Source organism: Phodopus roborovskii, unplaced genomic scaffold (genome assembly GCF_943737965.1).
Source record: "Phodopus roborovskii unplaced genomic scaffold, PHOROB, whole genome shotgun sequence".
Lineage (NCBI taxonomy): Eukaryota > Metazoa > Chordata > Mammalia > Rodentia > Cricetidae > Phodopus > Phodopus roborovskii.
In genome coordinates, this window is record NW_026126511.1 from 50,742,841 (window position 1) to 50,757,857 (window position 15,017).

General features: G+C 43.0%; 2 protein-coding genes across 2 annotated transcripts in view; both read right to left on the minus strand.

Moving 5' to 3' along the window:
- The window catches only part of LOC127230298 (GTP-binding nuclear protein Ran), a 1,116,469-nt gene that overhangs the window by 189,692 nt on the left and 911,760 nt on the right, over window positions 1–15,017 (minus strand). The window lies entirely within an intron of this gene.
- The window catches only part of Rnaseh2b (ribonuclease H2 subunit B), a 41,984-nt gene continuing 33,875 nt past the window's right edge, over window positions 6,909–15,017 (minus strand). Inside the window, exons 10-11 of the mRNA XM_051195556.1 lie at window positions 8,842–8,922; window positions 6,909–7,059 (exon numbers count right to left, since the gene is read on the minus strand). Of these exons, the coding sequence (XP_051051513.1) occupies window positions 6,946–7,059; window positions 8,842–8,922 (195 nt within the window). The 3' untranslated portion in view covers window positions 6,909–6,945. The remainder of the gene's footprint in view (window positions 7,060–8,841; window positions 8,923–15,017) is intronic.

A 15,017-nucleotide genomic window follows, 5' to 3' on the forward strand; every position in this document is an offset into this window, starting at 1 on the left:
GCTTGGCTGAGGGAGTCAGAACTCAGAATTATTCCCTGAAGAAGTTGGGGTGGGAGACGCAGTGCTGTGTGAACAAGGGAGGCCAGCTGAGCAGCAGCCAGCCATCCCTGCTGTGTGCCCCATGGAAGAGCCATCTGAACTCCAGCCATTTTTACCCCAAACCATTATTCTCCACTGAACTGGACTTTTTGGCATCATCTCTCTCTCTCTCTCTCTCTCTCTCTCTCTCTCTCTCTCTCTCTCTCTCTCCTGGTTCTAATAAATAACAATTAGACACACATACACTGGGCAAATCTTTGAAAGAGAAGCCATGTTTATAACTCTAAGAAATTATGAAATGTACGTACTTGGGCATCATTATCGCATTAGAAGCTGCCAAGCCTGTAAGAAGAAAAGAAGTATTTAAAGGGTTGAAACTTGGTTCACAGGCGCTCCCCAAAGTGGGAAGCCAGCCAAGCCAGGCAGGAGGAATGACCTTGCATTCACAGGGAGCCTCTTCTGGACATTTTTAAGTCTGAGGTAGTAGCCTGGGAAGATTCTCACTCTTCTGCTGACTGGGCTGGGACAGAGGGTGAGGTAGTGGCAGTCCTCAGATCCACACTCTCGGGTAGGTGAACTACAGCATAGAACACCCAGGAGAAATGGGCGTGGCTGACCTAAGGCACACTGCTTTCCCCCCACTGGTCCCTGCAGACACTCCGGGTGCCTGGTGGTTTTCCCGAAGTTTCAGAGTCCTCTTGAAGGTACAGAAAAAGTCTTAGTTCTTTGCGGCATCTGAAGGTGCGCAGGAAGCAGCTAAGCCTCGAGTGGGGCTGTGTCACTTGTCACTTGCCCCTTTTTCGTCTTTGCGTTGGCATCTAGAGAGGAGAGGAAAAGGGTCACCTGGGAACTCTAGCATCATTTACAGAACAGAAAGGCTTGGCTGGGAGCTTGGGTCCTGAGAAGTAAGAGGGGCATGTTCCCTTGGAGATTCCCCCCAACTTGTCCATCTCATCTTGAGATAAAACCGGTTGACTATGAAGATATTCCTCCCCCAACGTCCACTACAAAAGACTGTTTAAAATAGAACATTCCTATCACTAGTGGGATGAACAGCATCACCGTGGGGAAGAAGTGGAGACACCGGAAATGCATGCAAACATGATTCTGAGTGATTGCTAAGTGATTCAGTTTTGCTTTTCTTTCCCCCACATCCCCCTTAAAACAAATGTTTTTCAAGCCTTACAGACATCTGGCTGTCTAGCAGAAACAGATAGACCTGCAGGGAGACGTAGCAGTCACTAATGTCCCTAGAGAATGTAACTGCATGTGTGACAGCTGTAAACTGGCATCTCAGAGTACCAAGAACTTATCTCGAAGCTATGTTACAAATGAGCTCGTTCACAAAATCTGATTTCCATTCTCCGATGTGGACATGGCATAAAGGTAGCAAGGCCTCCCTTCACGTCTCCCTTCTCCGGAACTCTGCCTTGTCCCTACGTGGCTTTTTCCATAGTCCCCCACCCTGAAATGGAAACTTCCCAGGACATTTTTTGTTTTCTGTTTTCTTTTTTTTTGGGGGGGGGGTCTGCCACACTGTCTGCTTTGTATCTGGTAACTAGAACATATCTGACACACAGTAGGTACTCAGACACGTCCTTAAGGAGTAAGGGAATCTAAGCCTGATCCTTAGTTTACTTTGTGGAATGGACACCATCAGCACTCTTGATTTTCTATGCACAATAGGAAGACTAATGTTTATGGACAGCTCTGATTCCTCTGTAATCTCACTTAATGCCTTCTGCCCTTTCCTCCTGAATAACACAATAACACCTCTTCACAAAGTACAGTAAAGCCTAGAGAGCTGACAGTTGAATAGATCTGCTACACAGAAGCTTTAGAGTCCAGCTTGGGGCTGCTGAGGAAAAATGACCCGTAGAACAGAACTTGCTAGAAGATAAAGCAGAGTATGTGTAATTTCCCCTTTCTTAATTTTTTACTATTACAAACTTGTAACTTCATTATAAAACAACCACTTTAGGGAAAATGGCTATTGTGCAGCTATTCCTCTGAACTGAAACACGTCTGTTGTACGATATTTTGCTTATGTTCTGACAAATAAAACTTGCCTGGAGATCGGAGGGCATAGCTAGCCACCAATTAACCAGAGAGGCCAGGCCCTAGAGGCACACACCTTTGATCCCAGCACTTGGGAATCTCACTCCTTTGATCCCAGTACATGGGAAGTGGAGACAGGAATATAAGTCGGCTGGAAACAGGATCACCCACTCAGTTTGAGGATTCGTAAAGGTAAGAACTCTGTATGGTTGCTGTGCTGTTTCTCTGATCTTTCAGTTTTCACCCTCCATCTCTGACTCCAGGTTATTATTAAGACCAATTAGGATCTCCCTTCACATGTCTTTCTGGAAGGCAGACTCGGGAAGTAAATAAAATTCACAAATCTCAGGAAGTTCCTAAAATTTAGGTTCACAAGGCAATGGGCAAAGTTATAGAAACTGCAGCAACTGCTGGGGTGAGGAGCCTGCATTTTTTCAGGGAGCTCCGGAATGCAGTGTTTTGAGTGGCCACTCATGTTGAGTGGGCTGTTTCATGATGCAGCTGCCTTTGAGTCATCCATGGTCCGTAAGGACTCCCCCACTCACAGTTCTGTAAGTAACCCCTAAAACTCACTGCTTTCCAAGGCTATGCATGAGTGGCGTCATCTTTAGCTTGTGTCTAGGGTGACTAGATGTTTGCACATGTCTCCTCAGGGAAAGCCACACAACAATGGCTGTGTTGGGTTGTTTTATTTCATTTTTTCTTTCAGCTTGCCACAAGATAGGGCTATCTGGGAAGAAGAGACCTCAATTGAGAGAATGCCTTCATCAGATTGGTCAGTAGGCAAACCTGTAGGAAATTTTGTTGATTGATGATTGATGTGGGAAAACCCAGCCCACTGAAGCTTGTGCCACCCCTGGGAAAGCGGTCCCGGGTGTGTCAGGAAGCAGCCTGAGCTGGTGAGCACTTGTGGTCTTTATTCAGTGCCAGCCTAGAGTTCCTGCCCTGACTTCTTTTTACGATGGACTGTAAGCTGTAGGATGAAATAAATTTTCCTCAAGTTGCTCTCAGTCTTGCAGTTCATCACAGTAATAGTAAACAAGTGGTACAATGGCTATAAGCTCCACAGAGTCTGGTGTAAGAACCTTGAGGAAGCCAGAAGGATGCTATTTTAGTCCTGCTACAGAGAGTCTGTATTGCCTCACTTTGGGCACCTGTAAAACAGAGGCAGTATCTTTCTTTGGATAATTGTAAAGATTAATAATAATAAAAAAAAAGGTATGTAGTTGCTATGGAAACTGTAGACTCCTACTAAACATAGCTAGAACTTTGGTCCAGTCTGATGGCCCCAGAGAGTACATAAACCTGGGGAGTGTGTACATCTCAGTGCATAAGGTATAAAAATGGAATCCTTCCAATTATTCAGACAAATCAGGTCTTCCAAGTGATGAGGGAATGTCCTTCTGCTGTATCCCGGGAGCTGCACTCTGCTTTCAGAAAAGGCTTTGTAACAGGGTATGCTCACAATACGTTTTTAGGTTAGTGCTGGGGGGAGGAATGTTTGGGAGAAAACATAAGAAGTTTAATCAAGCTGGGTCATCTTCACAAATAGAGGAAGACAGTCAATCCCTAAGCTGTAAAAAGGGGCTACCTTTTTCGCTGGGTGAGTAGATGGTATCTGAGATACAGCCATAGGCTGGGGAAGGGATGTTGGGTGGGAAAGAGTCTGGAGTCAGGACCTAAGGTCACATGCTGCTGTTATTTATTGGCTGTGGCCCTGCCCCTTTCAACTGTAAAGTGGGAGAAATAATGGTGGTTCTCAGAGTGCACTGCAGCAAACTGCACAACAGAAGTTGATGGAAAAGAGCAGTTCCCCGGACGTCAGCCTCATCTTATGGAGAATCGCCTTGTGAGTTTAGGGCCCAGAGTGTAAACCTCAAAAGATGAATGAGTGTCATGGCACACACCTATAATCCCAGCACCCAGAAAGTGGAGGCAGGAGAATGAGGAGTTCAAGGCTATCCCTGGCTACATGGTCAAGTTGAGGACAGCCTGGGCTACATAAGACCCTGTCTCAAACAACAAAGACAAACAAGAAGAGGAAAGAACTGGGGAAAACTTGATTTTGGATAAGACTGGACATAGAAGGAAAGAGCCTTGGTTAGCTCCCGAGTTCCACTCCTTTAACAACCTCTCTTTGATGTGCTGAACATCTCACTACTGCATGCGCTCTGCCTAGGACTGACTGTGAAGACAAGGAACCCAGCATCGCACAGCTCCTGCTGCTGAGATGGCCTCCACAGGGCAAGAGAAGTGAGCTTCATTAAGGCAAGACAGAAAGACGGGAAACTTACAGCAACACGAATGAGTAAGGAAAAGAGCCATCGCTCTCTGGATCCTGTTTAAGCCTCTCGTGGGCTGCAAGTCAAGAATTTTACCACAGCTAGCCAAAACCCAACAAAAACCACATGAAAACTACCTGCATAGAGGCAACAGTCCCCTTTCTGAGGGATTTCTCAAACAAGAATGTTAAGGCGGCCAACACACCATGGTTAAGGCCTTTGCACTCTGATGGTATTTGTAAAGTGTTAAGTTCTTACAGGTGTCAAGTTTTGAAAAACATTCATGAATAAAATCACAAACCATATTTACAAACAAAAGAGGTACAGTACCGGAGCTTCTCTGTGACCCATACATTAGTAAGAGTTCTTTTGACTTTTTTTTGGATGTTTTTTATTTTCACAGCACTAACCTGCACAATGTACCCCATAAATGCACATTTATGAGTTTGATTCCCAGCACCCACACAGAAACCTGGGTGTGGTAGCCAATCAATCTTAAAGTCTCCTTCCCCAAAGGCAAAACATTTCTAAATTAAAAATGAACACAATGAAACATTTTATTTAATCTTTTGAAACATATACATTATATCTCATTTGATCAGTGCAACTCAAGACATCACTAACACACACGCACATGCACACAACTGAGGTCCTTAAGTCTTTCTTGCTGTCCACCTACGCTTATATCTAAGCACGCCTGTATTTTCCTTAACAAACCTAATACTTGTTTCACACTTGTTCTGCAACTCTTTTTGTCAGTCCACGTTTCTATCCTGGCTACATCTGAGCAAAGGCTTCTGGAAACAACTCCCTGGGCTCCGAGACTGAGCTATTCCTCCTGCTACCAGATCCTATGGCACCTTGTTCAGCAACTCTAGTTGCTATGGGGATTAAAGGAGTTATTACATGCCCACACTTAGACAGAGCCAAATGCAAAAGCTATCTGGGGAGAGAACTAGATTACACCTGAGGTTTCCTCTGACTGACAATGTGTGCTATGGCACATTTGTGCTTGAATTCACATATACACATAACACACACACACACACACAATTTAAAACTCATAGTAAGATGCCTTTTACTTAACCTAAGAAACCATACACACTGCTTGTTAACCTTTTTGTGAAATGTGTTTCCACAAACATATATATATATATATATATATATTTCCATATATATATATATATATATATATATATATATATATATATGAAACCTTATTTTTTAACCCGTAAGCCTACATTTTAAACTGTTTTCAAGAAGTAATAAAAGATGTGGACAAATATTTACATCTACTATGGCACTGCAAATACCAAAGAGTTAGAAAATAAAAAGGGTTTTAAAGTATCTTTTAAAATTAAATTAGGATTGCATAATTTCCCCCTTTCCTCTCCAACCCCTTCCATATATCCCTCCTTGTTCTCTCTCAAATTCATAACCGCTTTTTCTTTAATTTTCTTTAATATGTATACACAAACATTCCTAAATACATAAATACAACATGCTCAATACTTATACGGTTATTTGCATGTCTGTTTTCAGGGCTGACCACTTAATATTTAATAATGGGTGTGCTCTTCCTTGGAAAGGACTACTTCTTCAGCTCTCAGCATTCCTCGGTTGCCTGTAGTGCGTTGTCTAGGGCTGGGTGCCCCTTTACTCTTTCTGCAATATGTCTATTGGTGTGGCCCCATGTGGAGCGGGTTTGGGCAGCCATGTTGGTAAGATTTCAAAGGTAAAGCTCTCCTGTCATTTCTAGGAGATACTCTGATAGCAGAATCCTGTCCTGTCCTTTTCTTGATGACCCCTGAGCCTTAGGTGCAGGAGTCTTATAGGGAAATGGTTATTAAATGATTAAATATCCAAATAATTGAAAATTATACTGTAATCTAAAATAAGCACCCCTGTGTTTATTTCTGGCAGTAACGGAGACTGAACCCAGGACCTCAAGCATGAAAGGCAAGTGCCCGGCATCCCCTACCACCACTCAATTCTACCTCAGACTTTAACAGCCTATTTATGAATACCCAGGAGGCTGGGGAAATGCTCACAGAATAACAATGTATAACAAGCAACAAAAGTACTGTTAGTTCTTGAAAATATTTTATATTCTAAGAAAAGTATCTACCTGTGTCTCCATAACAGAAAGATGAGAGTGTACTTTTTTATTTTTATACTTTTTTTATACAAAGAACATGAATTCATACAAACAAAAATACAGCTAACTGTAAGATTTACCAAACTGTACAGTTTTGTAGTTTCATTTCAGTAGACGCCACACACGAGGGAGCAGAGACTAGGCGGCCATCACTCGAACCTTCCTAAGCAAGTGGTGATTATGGCAAACATTCCAGGGCCCCCAGTCAGTAGCTCACACAATCACCTGCCCATAGTTTGTTAGACACAAAGTCAAACCCCAGCAAGTTACTGGCAGGATCTGAAAACCACGTCTCCTGTTTGTCAGCGGAGTGACTAAGGGTCGGGATGGCAGTGGCAAGGAGAGGGAAGACAAAACAAGCAAGAGGCAACTTCTCTTTCTGCTTCATCAGATTTTATTCTCACCGCTTCAGATCTTTCCAGCTTTCTTATTTTTTGCACCAAAAAAAGCATCAATACTTTTCATTCCACTCTTGTCAACTTTAGCCAAAGCCTTCTGAGCTGCAGTCATTTTGCTATTTTTCTGTTAATAAAAATAAGAGAGATTTGCAGTATTTGTAAATCACCACACATGTAAATCGCACAAGTCTGAGTTCAGTGGGGACATGAGTGGTGGAGCGAAAATAAGCCTGCTACCTACTCAGGATCCAGACTTCTAAAGAAAAACTGCCCCACCCTGAGGAGTTGGAATGCTCCAAGGATGGTTCCCTCCAGGGATCACTTTGAGGGTGCACTAAATGTAATGATATAGGCAATGGTGGCAACTATTGGGGAATTACAGCCTGTGCTCTTTACCCAGTGATGAACAATCCACAATCTGATTTTGTTTATGCTCTACAGAAAGCCAAGGGCAGGGCTGTCATATTCAAAAGATGGCCGGCAAAGAGCCTAGCTGTCCCACTGTGGTGGCAAAAGGAAATAAATGCTTTCCAAGCAGCCGACTCCACATCACACTGCCCTGGAAATTTCTATCTGGTCCTAGTCACTAACTCTCTCCAGTGCCATGGTAGGGTGTGACCACTGGGAAGTGGATGGCCTTTCCATGGAAGACTGGGCAAAAAGATTTCCACCAGAGAGGTTTAGTGTCCCCACATACATGGAACACTGAGAGAATGAGCTATCTGGACAAAACTTAAAATTGGAACTACTTCTGCTACCAAAGCCCAAGAAATAAAATTGAAAAAGTAAACAATATAAGGACTATACAATGCTAAACTCTAAGTGGGAGATAACTTGTCTTGGGATAGGTGAGCACAAAGAAAAAAAAAGAGACAGAAAAATATCATAAAGGTATATAGATTATATACCTAGCCTCAGAAAAAAAATTATAACTGTATAAATCAAGCAAAAAGGCTACAAATACACTGGAGATTTTCTTGTGCCTTGCATGTGTCATGAAAAGTTACCAGCCTTAATTCAGAGTAAATTCCCATAGACCAACTAAAAAGCATCGCTATCATAACAGAGAAACAGGCAAGGGTCCCAACTGACAGTCACACAATACAAAGAACCAACGAGCAACTCAGAAAACAGACCTTTCTAGTTAAGAAAATGTCTTGTCTGACAAGCAAAAATATCAAAAGTACAAGAAACACGTGGTGCAGGCACAGACACAGGACCCTCGAAGGCAGTGTTTGGGAGTTACAGCATTTCTGGAAAGCATTTTAGCTGTCAGTTTGAATCGCCTGAAAAGGCTGATGTTCTCTGAGCTGGGTCTTCTAAACTGTGGGCAATGAAGTGGTCAGAGTAGAGGACTAAATAAGAACGCCTCCCTTTCACCAAAGCAAACCAGCCTGCCGATAATCTGAATGTTCCAACACAGGAACCGGTAAAATCACGTGACTGTGCCAGGCCCAGTGTAGCCAGGGAGGTTTAATGGCCCACACTCTTATAACATTAAATGAAAGGGCAGAACCAAGACTTAGGTAATAAGTGCAGCATGTTACTCATGATGCATGCATAAGATAAAACTCAGCAAGAAACGTCACTGGGCAGACATCTAAGACATCTATGTGTTGAATGCTCAATGGTGGAAACTGTACCTTTGTTATTTACTATAATTTCTGGAAATCTTCTTGGCAATAGGAGTGAAAACAATTCCTGGAGAAGTTGTTTCCCTTTCATCCATTTCTCTACTAACACATAGCAAAATTAAAGCCCTTTCTGTATGCCCAAAGCTTTTCTTGAATTTGCAAATGTACTAATCTAACAGTCATTATCTGGATAACTGTGAATGAATTATGATGTTAGAAATGCAACCATCCTTGGATATGTGAGGCCGCTGAGTACTCCTGGACACACATACCTTGCCAGTCTTCAAGTCTTTAGTGTTAAACTTAGTGTAATCTTCTTTCGCTTCTACAGGCTCATCTGATACCTTTAGTTTCTGCAATGTTAGAGCAGCAAAGCAGTGTCAGACACCATCCTCTCACCATCCACTAAAAACAAACAGCTGGACCCTGGGGACCCAGAGGACTCCAGCACCTTCACACTTCACAGACTCCTTCACATTTTGACAAAACTTCAGGGACGAAGCCACTTGTCTCTTCCGAGAAACAGCCTTGGTGGTGATGGGCCACACCTGAGTAGGAACACGACCTGTCTCCCTCAGTCCTTCAATGATGATGTAAACCCTCTTTGTATGCGTCAGGCATTAGGTGGTTACAGACTGCAAGGGCAGTTGAGGGGCCAAATAAAAGGCATAGAAGTTGGAGACAAAAGTCCCCCTTTAGGACCCTGCTGCCAGGTGGTTCACTCCATTCAGCCCCATCCTGCTCTAATGTCCACTACCAAACGCAGGCAGCATGACTGTCACCAGATACTTAGCACATGTGGAACCTTGTCTTTTCTGTTCCATTCGGTTTCCCCATTCATTCATACAAAAATCTTGTACAGCAAGCAGCCAGAGGACAGGGAACCTAAACAAAACTCCAGGTGGTATCAGAGGATTAGGAGCCAGATCTCAAAATGAATGAATAATAAAAACTAATTCAAATACGCTTATTTATTTGTGTGCGTGCATGAGCATGTGCATATCGCATGTGTGAAAGAGAAAGGACACTTGAGGAATTTGGCTCTCTAGAGATCATACTCAGGAGCTCAAGATTGCAGCAAGTATCTTTATCCTCTGAGCCATCCTGCAGTCTCTGCCTCGTATCTATTTTTTAAATGACCTATGTATGTGTGTATTAATCTCAGTCTTCATACACATCTGTCTATTAGGCCTGTGTGTGTGTGTGTGTGTGTGTGTGTGTGTGTGTGTATTAATCTTAATTTCCAGACACATCTGTCCATTAGGCTTGTATGTGTATGTGTGTGGGTGTTAATAGTCTTCATACACATTCTGTGCTCATTGGGCACAGTGCAGCTATGTTAAACCTTCACATATTTTCACCATTCACAAGATCCCTTTGCACCTATGCATACTATGCATGTGAGAATTCTGTGGTCTGAGCTGTGCCATAGTGGAAAGGAAGTCACATCAGTCTTCTCAGAGAAAGCAGAGTGGATGGCCTTGTGCTGTACAGAGTGCAGATTGCGATGTGATCACACCTGGATTTTTAAGCTCTTCGTGGAAATAGCAGATACATACATGCCAGCACCAGTGCCCTTATGAAATGCAGCCTCATCCCTGCTTCCTTCATATTCTGCATTTGCTGGCTGAAGAACTGATAGAACTGTTGCTCGCAGCCCCCAGGACATGAGAGAAGACACAGGGAACCTCTGAAAGTCCTTGCCATCAGCAATAGAAAGAGGAAGTTTTTCTTGGCCACAGAGCAATCTCTAGCAAAGGAATCATCAACAGCAAAGGTTGGCTTACTGTACAATAATGACCCACCAGGATAAAGTAAATGGATGCATGCCAGGTGTGGTGGCACATGTCTGCAATCCTGGCATGTAGGAGGCAGAGACAAGTGGACTGCCATGAGTTCAAGGTCAACCTGGGCTACAGAGTGAGTCGCAGTCCACCTTGGAAGACTAAATGAGACTGTCTCAAAAGATAAAATGAAAAAAGAATACACCTTCCCATCCAGAAGAGTGTGGAGAGGAACCTGAACTAGACAGGCCCTTCAGCCAGGAGAGCTGAGCTGACAGCTGGCAATATGAAGGTTGAGCCTGAAGTCATAAAGATGTTTGTGTCCCTTCTCTACAGCAAGTATTTCTCCACTGACTCAGAGTTGGGTGCACAGGTGCTCGGAAACTGGGCAGAAGCTGGCAATAGGTCAGCTGGCAATAGGCCAGAGATGATTCGAGATTAGTACTGCCCTTAGCCTTACTTAACCAAAGAAGCTTCTCTATGGAGCAGTCTGAGTTGGGGCGAACAAATGGCTTATTGAGTTCTCAGCCTTACATGGGCTACCCACATTCCTATATGGCTCAGAGAGCACCACTGAAGAGAAGACAAACATGTAAGCCCTAGAGCACTGTGAGGAAGGCCAGGGACCACAGTCTTACAAGCAGGGCACAACTGTGGCCCTTGTGAACTCACAAGAGCTGCACTTGCCTGCAAAGGGGATGGGCAAGACACAGCCAGGAAACATTCAGTCACAGACGGAGAGGGACTCGTGGGTCCTAGCCCACCTAGACAAACTAAAGGCAATGGTGGGCTTTGTGGAGAAAGGAAGTTACTTCGGGAGATGTAGCAACTGTTAAGTTACTCAGGTTCCAAAGGAAAGCTCTACACTCATGCCAACATTGGGGGTCCTGGTTAAGCCCAGAGGACAGCTCCACACCCATGCCCACATGCCCAGTGAGCCACAAAGCAAAACCAAGACCAAAATAAAAAACATGAGAGTGGGGTGGGAATTGGTGGAAGGAAGGGGGATTTGTAGCACTAAGGGGAGGTTGAAAGGGTGGAGGGTGTGCCAGCAGAATGTAATATATATATATATATATATATGAAATTGTCAAAGAATACATTAATTTTAAATGTATCACAGAGAGATAGCATTATAAATCACTACCTTACTTCACTGGAAAGTCAAACAAAGAAATCTGCTGTTCACTGCTGGTACATAGGCCAAGGACAGCACAGTACAAAAGTTCAGTATATAGGAAGAGGGGAGGTGCTTTAAAAGCTCACACCCACATTGGCAAAAAAAAAAAAAGTTAGTGTTTACTAAAGGAGAACAGGAAAAGAAGAGGAAGAGGAAGGGATGGTAGGAAGGAAAAATGAAGGGAGGAAGGCAGGGGAAGGGAAGGGAATGAAAAGTGGAGGGGGCAGTGAAGGAAGGGAAGCAGTGTCTTCCTCATGTAACTAGTTTTTAATGCTAATTCTGTTATATACACTGGGAAATAAGAGGATGTGGTATTTCCTGTGATTCTGATATTTAAAAGTCTGAATTATTATGGACTTGGCAGTTGCTTCAGGAGAAATAACAAGTACGTCAGAAAGAAACACAAAGAACGTGACCAAGCAGGTGTGTTCTAGGAAGAGAAGGAAGCAGTGTACCCTACCTAGACCAACAACCCCTGGCCTTCAGCACTCATCTCCGAGCCCTGTAACTGCATTCAGCTCTACAAGTTGACAGTAACCAATCAAAAACCTAACAGGATGGGAAGCTGGGCCTCAGCAAAGGCAAGCATGTGACCAAGGGGTGGGGTGGGGTGGTGTGGGGTAGACACCAAATAAGTAAAGATGTGGTGTTCTAAGCAACCCTTTGTAACTACATGCATAGACTTCTGAAAGCAAACACTCATGTCTTTATAAAAGCCAGTCAACTCCTGGGTACAGATAGGAAGGTCAGAGACAGCCTGTAGTCTTTAAATCATTTTTATTTATTTATTTATTTTTTCTTTTTTTGGTTTTATCAAGACAGGATGTCTGTGTAGCCCTGGCTGTCCTGGAACTCAATTTGTAGACCAGGCTGATCTCAAACTCAAAGATCTGCCTGCCTCTGCTTCTGAGTTTTGGGATTAAAGATGTTACTAAAAGGTGGGAATAACACCCAGCTTCAGGCTGTACTGTTTAAACTATACTATATCATCCAGTACATTGTCCTCTGAACCCCAGAATCCCTAGGACACATGGAGAAGAAGTAGGAGTCAATAGTCTAGGGCTCAGGAGCATGAGATGCTAAACATTTTGGCAGACTAAGGCTCATAGGCCAAATCCAGCCAGTGCTGGGTTTTATTAAAGACGTTCTCTTGAAGCACAGACTTAATGTGTGCCATGGTGGCTGTGTTCTCATTAAGCACCAGAGCTGAGCCATCTCATCACTCACTGTCTGCTCAGGACACCTAGAGCACTGTCTGCTTCAGTCTGCAGTGACAGCTTCAGTCTTTACTTCACTGTCTAAAGCAGTGGTCCTCAACCTGTGGGTTACAACCCCTTCCTTTGCACATGGGTTACCTGAAACCATCAGAAAACATGTATTTCCATTACAACTTATAACAGCAGCATATTTATAGACATGAAATAGCAATGAAGCAATTTCATGGTTGGAGTCACCACAATATGAGGCACTGTATTGAAGGGTCACAGCATTAGGAAGGTCTAAAATCATGGTTTGAGTTTTATCACTGTGACCCTAAGGTCACAGTCTGCCCTTTACAGAAGAATTGCTGACCTTGGATCTAAATCAAAAATGACAAAACCACAAATTAGTTAAATTTTGGATATAAAAAAACCCTACAAAACTGGAACAGAAAAGGACGAACTAAAGAAATATATTACTCGGTATGATCAAAACACACTATGTAGATATATGAAATTCCTGAAGACTAAAATTTTATATATACATATTAACTTATATATACAAACACAAAAAGAAAGGCTTGTGATTCAACAGTTAGGGCACAATGGGTAAAGTAGCTGCAGGCAGGTGTGGTAGGACATGGCTGTGATCCCAGTGCTTTGCAGGTGCAGGTGTAGGACTGAGAGGTCCTGGCCAGCCTGAGCTGTATATAGAGATGCTGCCTCAAAAATCAATAAGTGGAAAAACGAAACTAAAATACTTTAAAAATGAAGGAGGAAATATCAGGTGTGGTGGTAAGTAGAGCCAAGGCTACAATGAAATCCTGTCTGAAAACAACAACAATGGGTGGGGGACGGGGAGGAAAGAAAAGGAAGAAATACTTTATTCCAGAAGGTATGAATGGTGAAAACTGGGCTGGAATAATGAAACTGGTAATTAAGAGCACTCGCTGCTCTTGGAGAGGACTTCGTTCAATACCCAGCTCATACCCATCTGTAACTCTGGACTCTGCAAGCACTGCACATGTGTAATGCTTACACACATGAAGGCTAAATACTCACATATAAAATAAAAAATAAATAAAGCTTGTCTTAAAAATATGAGAACTTTTGTAGATCTGTCTAGTACTAATTTTTATGGGAGTGAAAAATGTCTCTGGATGACACCCTAAACCAGCAGTTCTCGACCTGTAGGTCCTGAACCCTTGGTGGTGGTGGTGGGGTGTTGAATAACATTTTCACAGGGGTCGAATATCAGATATCTTGCATATCAGGCATTTACATTATGATTCATAACTATCAAAATTAGTTAGGAAGTAGCAAGGAAATATTCATATGGTTAGGGGTCAGCACAACATGAGGAACTGGAATAAAGAGCTGCAGCATTAGGAAGGTTGAGAATCACTACCTTAGACAATCAAGGTGTGTGCTTGTTTCCGTCTTGGAGTAGCACATAGAGATCTAAGATTTGGCCAGAATTGGGAGGCTGGCTACAGTTGTGACTAGGTGTAGCCAACACCTGGGTTCTCCATCTGGATCTGGGAAATGAACACAAGCTTTGGAGGAGTGAGGGTGGCAATTCTGAGACTATCCTGCAGAGGGAAAGGCATTCCAAAAAGGCTGGAGAGATGAATGCTTGCCATGCTAATAAGAGAACTGGAATTCTGTCTCCAGAACTCACAAAGTGACTGCTTATAATCTTAGCACTGTGGAGACAGGCAGGGCCCCTGGGCATGATGGCCATCCTGGCCCTACTTGAGCTCTAGGCCACTAAGAGACAAGAGGGAAACAAAGTGGATGGTGTTTCCCCAAGAATCTGAGGCTATCCCCTAGCCTTCACAACAAGCATGTGTGCATATGTGGATGTACACCCACAACCACATACATGAACACACACACTTAAAATACTCATGAATGCAAACACAAAGGGTTCCTATTAACAGAGAACAATCACACATAAACATTCCTTTCAAACTCAGAAAAGAACCCAGGTCATCTTTTTCTCAAAGGAAACTTTGTGTTAGAAAAATCATCCTCTGTGACCCTTTGTGCCAACGACAATTAAATTTGGAAAAATGACTTCCAGTTGTATGTAGTCAATGCAAGAAGATTTCAGTCAGCATGGCTGTAGACACCTGTATCCTAGACTTGTGGCAGAAGTTCAAGGCCAGCTTGAGCCACATATTGAGAACCCCATCTCAAGGGGCAATAAATAAATAAACAAATAATTTAATTTTATGTCTGTAAAGGTTTATTTTTACTTATGTATACGTGTGTGTATGTAA